Source organism: Embiotoca jacksoni, unplaced genomic scaffold (genome assembly GCF_022577435.1).
Source record: "Embiotoca jacksoni isolate LCO1_2020_lvr unplaced genomic scaffold, fEmbJac1.0.p SCAF_53, whole genome shotgun sequence".
Classification (NCBI taxonomy): domain Eukaryota; kingdom Metazoa; phylum Chordata; class Actinopteri; family Embiotocidae; genus Embiotoca; species Embiotoca jacksoni.
In genome coordinates this window covers 1653175-1662948 of record NW_027185407.1, presented here as the reverse complement: position 1 = coordinate 1662948, position 9774 = coordinate 1653175, and the positions used below count along the sequence as shown (strand labels likewise).

Genomic DNA, 9774 nt, shown 5'->3' with positions numbered 1-9774 from the left:
CTTCTTCTCCTCTCTGCGACTCCAGCCAGATATCCAGATGCTTGGAAAACCTAAAACTCCAGCTCCTCTTCCTCTCTCAATCCCTCCCTCTTCCTTCCTCTCTCTTCCTCTTCCTCACACACGCGGACTCTCCCTCCCTCTCTCTCTCTCTCTCTGCGCTGTTTTTAAACACAGAGTAGATTTTGTTTACCAGAAAACAAGCTGTCGCGTCGTTATTAAAATGTCCCTGAGTGCATCCTTTGATGAGCAGCGGGCGGTCCTCCGGTTTGGTCTGCGGGGTGAACTGGGTCACCGTCCCCGATCATCATCCCTCCCATCCGCCCCCCCCCCCCCCCCCCCCTCCCATCCGCCCCCGGTCTCCTCCTCCGCCTCCTCCTCCGCCTCCTCCTCCTCCTCCTCCTCACAACAAATAAACAACAATTTCAGCAAAAATACAAAACAATTGCACACAAAAAATGAAGTGGCGGAACAACGAGCGCGGTAAAAGTCACAACTATATTTCCAGGACACGTATGTTTATTGGTGTGGTTGTGAGTAACAGCGCCCTCTATCGGCTGTGTGGGCAGCAAAAAGTTTTACAATATCACAGGAAAGACTTTATAGTATTATTGCTATATTTTTTTTTAATGACGTCTTATGTGGGAGGTGAGAGTCTCTCATACCAAAACTTTACCTGAATACAGAGGTGGAGGAAGTATTCAGGTACTCTACCTTCAAGACAACCGAAATATCACACTGACCAATGCATGCAAAAAAATATGATCAAAGAAAAAGGGTGTCATTTTAGAAAGAAAATGTACTTAAAGCATCAAAATAAAAGTATTTAAGTACAATAATTAGACTGTTTAAAAGCAGAGTACTGTTGTTTGCCACCAACGATCATTTTCTTGATTAATTAATTGATTTTGGGAAGTTTGTAAAAAGTCAATAAATGCCTGTCACAACTGGCCAGAGATTTGTCCGAGCCTAAAATTAATTAAAATACTTTACACAGCAAAGCATTAAGACTGTATTTATACTTCATATCATTTTTATACAAATATCTGAATTTATAAATGAAAGCTCAGGTAAATAGTTTCCCTCTGAAATGCAGGAGAGAAAATAAAAAGTGTTATGAAATGGAAATATTGAAGTCAATTCATGGACAGACATAAATACTGTATATACCACAAAAAGCTGAATGTAGATTTTGTAATATTTATATATTTTCATAAAATGTATTTTGGCATTTTTGATAAGAATTGTCTGACGAGTTGTTGTTTTTTAAAGTTTTTGAGAATATACCTAAACAAGATCAGTTTCCTTTCCTTATCTCTCAGTCTATGAATACAAATGGAAAGAAGGATACTGAACACACACACTCACTCACACACACACACACACACACACACACACACACACACACACACACACACACACACACACACACACACACACACACACACACACACACACACACACACACACACACAGCTCCGTAGCTTACACCGAGTTTAGAGATGTTCAGCTGTCATAAATTCAGCAGATTATCGCAGGGCTGTCCTCTGCTGCCAAGGACACCTCCGTCCTGTGTCCTCAGTGTTGTGATCGTTCATGTTGGAGTCGTATTTTACACACCATGAAAACATGAAACGTTACAGTACAGCAGTGACTGTGCTGAAATGTGTTTCCTCTGACTTGTAGGTCTTTATTATGTCGAGGTCATGATTGTTGTGATGCGGTCAACTGGAACAGAAATGGATTCAGTGTGCAACAAAGAGGAAACACGTTTAAATGTCTGAGAAAGGGACATTTCTATTTCTTCATGAGGATGCAAAGTGCCTCATTATAAAGTGACGTGTTAGCGCCCTCTAGTGTCCGCAGAGATAAACAGCGCTCTGTTCAGACACCTTTTACAATAACCTGTCAAGCTAATATTGACTGATACACAGGAATTTAAGGACAGTTTAATGCGATAATGAATCATTAAGTTTAGCTCCAAATGGCTTTTAAATTAATTTTCCAATTGATCAGCTGAAATTAATGCAGTCAGTCCAGCAGTAAATCTAAATTAATACATTTCTTGCTACAGCGGTGCTTATAAATTGGAGTCCTTAAATATTTTGTTATATTTCTTAATAAATATGAACTCAAACATCATTGGATTTCCATACAAGTCCGAAAATAAAATAAAGAAAAAAACATATTACACTTGGTCATTATTTAATGAAGTAAAAGATGGTGGCAAAAGAATGTGCACCTCTATGAAGTATGAAGAGTCAGGTGTTTCAATCGGTGGGATAATAATCAGGTGGCATTTTTTATTCCAAGAACTTGTATCTATCAAAGTCTGAGCTTCACAACAATAAATAATAATAAATTCTGAGCGAAACACAACAGGAAAATGTCCGAACATCTGTCGGTGAACTGAGTCTCAGGAGAAAAGTGGGTCACGCAGCCAGACGACGAGCCAAAGCTTCAAGAATCAAGTTCATGTTTTAAAAAGTCAAAGTCCCGAAATGTTGTGGAAGAACCAGAAACAAACATTTTCAGGAGGAAACTCAAACTTTCAAACACGATATCAGTTGTCCAGTTAGAAAAAGATGTTTTCTGAACGTCTTCCTCGTGTGTGTGTGTGTGTGTGTGTGTGTGTGTGTGTGTGTGTGTGTTGAAAGGGTCAGTCAATAAAACCAATCGACCTTCAGTCATCTGGTGGCTCCATGTGATGCACTGATTCCACTTCGACAGCCACATTAACACAACAGCACCATCATAGCCAGAGGCAACACACACACACACACACACACACACACACACACACACACACACACACACACACACACAGAGTCCACTGAGGTCAGGTGAGGCACCAACACACTGCTGATGTTTCCACTCATAAAGAGTCCTGACTTTCTACCATCACCTCATTATTGTCATTGAAGTCGCTCTTAATGTGAAATTATTTTGAGAACGTCACTACAGACAGAACTGAAATAAGGACGTGTGATCTGTTGTGTTCAAACAAACAAACAAACAAACAAACAAACCAACAGCAACACTTACGGTACTAAACACTTTAATTTTTCCGAGAAGACTAATACTTTTTTTTTTTTCCTCCATCAGACATTTCACAAAGAAACACAGTGAAATCAATAAATAAATAACAAGTAGGAACAGATACAAGGTACACGGGGATGAAAAGTAAAAGATATAGAAAAAAAAGAAAAGAAGAAGAACAGCACAAAGACGAAGAGCATCGTACGAACACAGCAGCTGACCGAAGGACGACGTGGAGCCGGACATCGATGGGAAGGACGGCCGCCGAGGTTTGCACTGGCAGCCATGTTGGCTCCACAGTCCTGCTACAGGGTTGTTGTTGTTGTTGTTGTTGTTGTAACAAGAACACACATCGTATCCGACAGATTAATTGGTGACGACAACCGGGGAGCCGAAATAATTTGTGTTGCTTAAAGATGTTGTTTCTTAAATGCTGGTGTTTGTCCAACAGAGCATCGTGTTATCATGCAGATTACCAGCCAGTGTAATCTGAGTTTAAGAGATTATCATCATCAGATACTGTTTGCTGCCACTCAATCATTCGTGTTTGATAAAGTGGAACTAATGCAGAAATATTGACGATCTTATTTGTGTTCTTGGAGTTCGGCAGTTTGTAGGATAATCAAATAAGAAAACCTTGAAATGTTTTATTAATTCGCTCACCAACAGATCTTTAACATGTTGGTCCACTTGTATTGACGACTTTATGAAGGTCAGCGCCAAACATTTATAGCCAACAAGACTTTGTTCAAGCGAAGCAGACGCTTATGACGGATCTGTAGACAGATTGTACTTTTGTTTTGCACAGAATAACTCACATTGGCATGAAACTAAGAACACATTTATCAAATTCTTTTAATCTTCTTTAAGTGTATTTCTTAAATATTGTATATTTTTCGAACTCGGTCAGTGAGGATAGATTGAAATAAATAAGTCTCAGTGTATTTATATGACGGCAAGCTGAAGACGATAGAAGAAGATTGAATCAACTTGTCAGACGCTGAATTATTGGAAATGTGAGTTTTTAAACCAGAACAACAGAATGAGTCGAATGTGAACTGAAACAGCGAAACAACTTCCACACGAGAAGCAACGCGCGCTTGTGATCCATCCATTTTGTTTTTGGAGAAGTGGGCCGGAGGGGAGGACACCCACCACCACCATAATAAAAGAGAAACTGCCGTGAGTGGTGGCGCGGGACTTTTTTGTTTATCCAACGACATCATGTTTAACTTTGAGGTGACAGGACGGAGGAAACATTTTTAGTTTTGCCAGTGGCGGATCAAATCTGACCAGAACATAAAGAGGGCTCCGGGGGTGACGAGGAAAAGGCTGGAACTGTTTTCAGGTCATCATAACATGAAGTCAAATCAAAAGCTCTTAGTTGGGCTATATAAAGTTCTGGTACTGGTTCAGAGAGGAAAACGGCAACAGAAACCACAATGATCCTCGGTCGTTTATCAAAAATCCCGTACGTGTACGTTGGTGTTACTGAAAGATAGGCAGGGATTATTGTTGGATTAGAGATCCTTTTACGAGCTACACATCTGCACCAGCTCTCCGGCTGTGCAGGTGTAATATTCTGCAATCCTGTTGCAGATGTGAGCTGCCTCCTCGGGGCGGTGATCGCTCCGGTCCTGCGAGTGGGTTGCTTGCCAGCAGGCGGGGGGGGAAAGCTCACTCTGCTGTCTGTTGGCTTTATCCACCTTCTCCGCCAGAACTGTCCCAACTTTTACTTTTACATCTAATTTATAAATGATAACAAATCAACGGGTATCAAACTACAGTCAGGCTGATCAGATGCGCTTTGATTCCTGTGTTGTTCCCATGGTTACCCCCAGAGGCGGGGTGGGAGGGTGCAGGACGCATAGCGGGGGTTGCTTCCTATCTGAAAGCGCCCTGACTTACAGAATAAATGTTTTAAAATGTTTACAAACAAAAGATCTGTCAATCGTGTTTGACTTTAAAATACTTTTCTTTTTCTTTTTTTTTTTAAGTATTTGTGGGGTTTTTTGCTACATGTTCAGGTGAGGTTACAAAACCAAGAAACAGAAATCAAACTTCCACTTTTTCAGACTCCTACTGGACGCAGCAGCTCTGTCCGTTGGCGTCCTTGGAGCGCAGACACAGTTTAGGTTTGTAGTTCTCCAGGTATTGCAGCTGCTTGGTGTTCAATGCTCCACGACGCTTCCTGGCAACACAAAGGAGACGGAGCTCAAAACAAGGAAACGACACTCGTTAGAAGAAGGATTATTGGTGCGAGCGCTGGACTCACTGTCTTATTAAGTGCACCGCATCTTCGTACTCCATCCCACACTCAATGAGCGCCAGGGCCACCAACACAGGAGCTCTGAGAATAAACAAGAGGAGGAGAAAACGTGCAACCGTCAGCCAATCTCAAAACGACCCGAGAGGACACGATTCACTGGCTGGTTTCATTTGAATAAAGTTGGAGGGGAAACAATACAAGAACACACAGAGGAGGCTGAAACAGTGTGAACGTGCCCTGGACGTCCACAACAATATGTAATGAACAGAAAACAGTCACGAACCGTCCCAGTCCGGCGACACAGTGCACAGCCACACAGCTGCCCGGCTTCTCTCGAAACTTGGTCTGCAGCAGGTTCAGCCAATCGTCAACCACCTGGTCTGGGGGGGCGGAGCCATCGTCGAATGGCCAATGCTAGAAAGAAGACGTGTCTTCATTGTTGTTTGTTTGCTGCAGATGAACTGACCTTTGTGGTTTTACAGCAGCCAGACAAAGTGTCCACCTTTAAGTTATTGTACTTCTGAGGAATGAATCACTTCCTGGATCCAGTTTATCGAGTCGCTGTGTCTGGAAATACTTATCGTGAACATAAAATGGCAGACTGACTGTTTCCATTAAATGTGCTTCCATAACTCAAACGTATTGTTTTTGTTCCAGATCATTTAGACCTGACGGACCTGCGCATCAAGTTCAATGTTCATTTCCTCGTGTTTCACCACCGTACTGTCGGACTATTCAGACTTTTGTGCTGGAAGCAGCTTTAATCCCTTCGTGACTGAATATTGTTGAACGCCTTGACTACGAGTCACGAGTCACAGATCGCAGTTTTCCTTGGTGTTACTGACATTAAAAATAAAGCTGTGTAAACAACACGTACCAGGACTTGTATGCCTTCTTGCTCCACCGGTGTCTTGTCATACGTAGCAGCACACACTCTCACCAGGGTGTTCACTCCAAACGCCTTCAGATCCTGCACATCAAAACACACAACGTACATTTTAACACAACACGCTGCTCTTCGTCCTTCCAAAAAAAAACAAAAAAACAACAACAAAGTGACAAAGTTAAAGCATGTGCTACCTCTATGAACCTTCCCAGTTGTGCGTTGGTGGGATTGTGCGTGATCAGGAATCTCATGCAGTCATAGGAGATCTCTACGGGAGCCGGTCGGTTCATTTTCACAACCGAGGTTTGTTAATAAAGAATAAAAAGTCAGAAAAGTACTGTGCTTCAAAGAATGGAATAACAGACGTTGTCTTCAAGGAAAATTGTTTTGACTGCTTAAAAAATGCTTCCACTTAAAGAAAAACACTCCACTAATGACTGGCTGTTCCTTCAGTAACAAAAATCAGCCTAAATAAAAACCAAAATGAAAATTATGGGGAGGGGAGGGGATGGGGGGGGCTTTTCTTGGCAATTAAGGAAAAAGTAGAATTGGCCTGTTAATAACAAAACGTAAAATCTAGCAAAATACGATCAAAAAGTTTGGAAAGAAGACACTCAAAGTCCTGAAGAACAACACAAGTGAAGACAGAAAAAAGCTCCGTCCTTCCTTCCCTTCAGATGTGCTAGCCCATTCAGAGACGCCTCGTACAAATCGGAGCGGAAGGAAAAAGGAAAAGCCGGAAAGGAGAAGAGCGGAGAGGAAACTCCCGGGCCGAAGCCAGCGCCTCTCCTTCTCCCCAGGACAGGTCACAGACCGAGGGTTGGCTTGTCTTCATATGGGTTGAGCAGGATGGCAGTAAGAACCTGTGAGGACACGGAAGCGGTCGCTCATTTTACACCATTATTATAAATATGATTATGAATATGATCTTTCTGTCTACTGACCTCTTCTCAATAAGACCCGTGATGTTTTGTACGATAAACCAACTCTGCGCGGACCTCTATGTTATTCAAGCCGTGTGATCATCTACTTACTTACATTGGTGTTTGTATCATCAGAGTTTCAGAGAGAATAGACTCTTAAATAATCAAATAAAACAGATTTATTCATTTTATTTTATTGTGTGTGCTGCTGACCTGTGAGTGGATGGCAGTGGTAACAGTGCCTCGCTGGTGTCTCCTGTTCACTTGTCCACGATGAGCAGCAGGTGCTGGGCTTGGCAAAACTCCCCTCCGAGCCTCGCAAACGCCATACATGTGCAGCCTGGAGAGAGACACGGCCATCAGGGAGGTGGTATGGTGGTATGGTGGTATGGTTGTATGGTTATATGGTTACATGGTGATATGGTTACATGGTGATAAGGTTGTATGGTTACATGGTTGTATGGTTACATGGTTGTATGGTTACATGGTTGTATGGTTGTATGGTTATATGGTTATATGGTTGTATGGTGATATGGTTGTATGGTGATATGGTTGTATGGTTTATGGTTATATGGTGATATGGTTGTATGGTTGTATGGTGATATGGTTGTATGGTTACATGGTTATATGGTGGTATGGTTTATGGTTATATGGTTACATGGTTACATGGTTTATGGTTGTATGGTTACATGGTGATAAGGTTGTATGGTTACATGGTTGTATGGTTGTATGGTTTATGGTTATATGGTTGTATGGTTTTATGGTTATATGGTTACATGGTTTATGGTTGTATGGTTGTATGGTTGTATGGTTTATGGTTATATGGTTACATGGTTTATGGTTGTATGGTGATATGGTGATATGGTTGTATGGTGATATGGTTATATGGTTATATGGTGATATGGTTGTATGGTTGTATGGTGATATGGTTGTATGGTTTATGGTTATATGGTTATATGGTGATATGGTTATATGGTTGTATGGTTGTATGGTGATATGGTTGTATGGTTTATGGTTATATGGTGATATGGTGATATGGTTGTATGGTTACATGGTTGTATGGTTGTATGGTGATATGGTTGTATGGTTTATGGTTATATGGTTATATGGTGATATGGTTGTATGGTGATATGGTTGTATGGTGATATGGTTGTATGGTTTATGGTTATATGGTGATATGGTTGTATGGTTGTATGGTTACATGGTTGTATGGTGATATGGTTGTATGGTTATATGGTTATATGGTTACATGGTTGTATGGTTGTATGGTTACATGGTTGTATGGTGATATGGTTGTATGGTTATATGGTTGTATGGTTATATGGTTATATGGTTACATGGTTGTATGGTTATATGGTTATATGGTTGTATGGTTTATGGTTATATGGTTATATGGTGATATGGTTTATGGTTGTATGGTTATATGGTTACATGGTTGTATGGTTGTATGGTTATATGGTTATATGGTTGTATGGTTTATGGTTATATGGTTATATGGTGATATGGTTACATGGTTGTATGGTTGTATGGTTACATGGTTGTATGGTTATATGGTTGTATGGTTGTATGGTTTATGGTTATATGGTTATATGGTGATATGGTTTATGGTTGTATGGTTTATGGTTGTATGGTTTATGGTTATATGGTTACATGGTTGTATGGTTATATGGTGATATGGTGATATGGTTGTATGGTGATATGGTTTATGGTTGTATGGTTACATGGTTACAGCTGCCGGTCAGAGCCGCGGTGGAAACACTCACCGTGATGAGAGCTGAGGAGACCGTTCATTGAGCGCACACAGGACAATGTGACGGCTCCGGGATGTGGACACACCATTGATGATGCTGCTGCTTGTCTGGGTCCTGGCTGACAACGGCCCGCTAGCGTCCTGCTCACCTGCTGGGGGGGACAAGGTGTTCACGTTACTGCCAGCTGGACGTCTCTGTCCCGGTGGTTTGGGTCTCTATGCTGTCCTTTTCTCTCTCCGCTCTCCCCTCACCACCAACCGGTCGAGGCGGATGTTCTCCACCTCCGAGCCCGGTCCCGAGCCCGGTTCCGAGCCCGGTCCCGTCGGTGTCCTCCCTCCTAGTCTCCGTGGACATTGTTGAATTACCGGGTTTCTCTGTGACGCTCCACGTTAAATAACTGACCGGCCGGCTAGCTAAACGTCACCGAGGACTTTCCAAAGGCACGTCTTGAGTTAGCCCGGTTGAGCCCGGTTGAGCCCGGCTCAACCGGGCTCAACCGGGCTCAACCGGGCCAGCCTCGCCGCTGGAAGCTGCGCCGGGTCATGTCCTGAAAACCGGGTCAACGACCGTGTTCCCGGAGCACAAAGCGAGCTAACACTTCCAGGCTAAAACAACAACAAGAAAACCACCACGCGCCGGTTTCCAACAACATCTTCAATGAAACGTCACAAACACCAACTGAACATCTGTTCACATCTGTTCACATCTGGTCACACGGAGGTGGAGGAGCGGACTTACACTGCGCTGTGGCTCCTCGGGAACAGATCCAGACGCTTTCCTTCTACTGGCGGAGAGAAGAAACCTGCGAGGGAGACATGTTGAGCACTAATGTCGAGGCGCAACGACAATTACAACTTCCGGTCACGAGCTTTTCAAAATTAAAGTGATTAATTAAGACGTTGTCCTCAT

At 42.5% G+C, this 9774-nt stretch overlaps 2 protein-coding genes across 4 annotated transcripts in view; both read right to left on the bottom strand.

Annotated features, from left to right (window-relative positions):
- Nucleotides 1-295, bottom strand: part of LOC138212142 (apoptosis-stimulating of p53 protein 1-like) — a 45223-nt gene extending 44928 nt beyond the window's left edge. For both annotated transcript variants that reach the window (XM_069172404.1, XM_069172405.1), the window contains exon 1: nt 1-295. This exon is cut by the window's left edge and continues 153 nt beyond it. The gene's annotated coding sequence lies outside the window, so the exon portion shown is untranslated.
- Nucleotides 296-3038: 2743 nt separating this feature from the next.
- On the bottom strand, nt 3039-9696 carry LOC138212148 (protein tyrosine phosphatase type IVA 2-like). Of its 2 annotated transcripts, none has more exons than XM_069172422.1 (8): nt 9604-9696; nt 8878-9016; nt 7328-7454; nt 6386-7054; nt 6183-6275; nt 5589-5719; nt 5312-5386; nt 3039-5227 (listed from the first exon to the last, which is right to left on the bottom strand). In XM_069172422.1, the coding sequence occupies exons 4-8, from the start codon at nt 6479-6481 to the stop codon at nt 5116-5118; spliced, it is 507 nt and encodes a 168-aa protein (XP_069028523.1). In that variant the 5' UTR covers nt 6482-7054; nt 7328-7454; nt 8878-9016; nt 9604-9696; the 3' UTR covers nt 3039-5115. The 2 variants fall into 2 exon arrangements, with proteins under 2 accessions (XP_069028523.1, XP_069028524.1); XM_069172423.1 differs by having other exon boundaries at nt 8878-9013.
- Between the last annotated feature and the right edge of the window lie 78 nt (nt 9697-9774).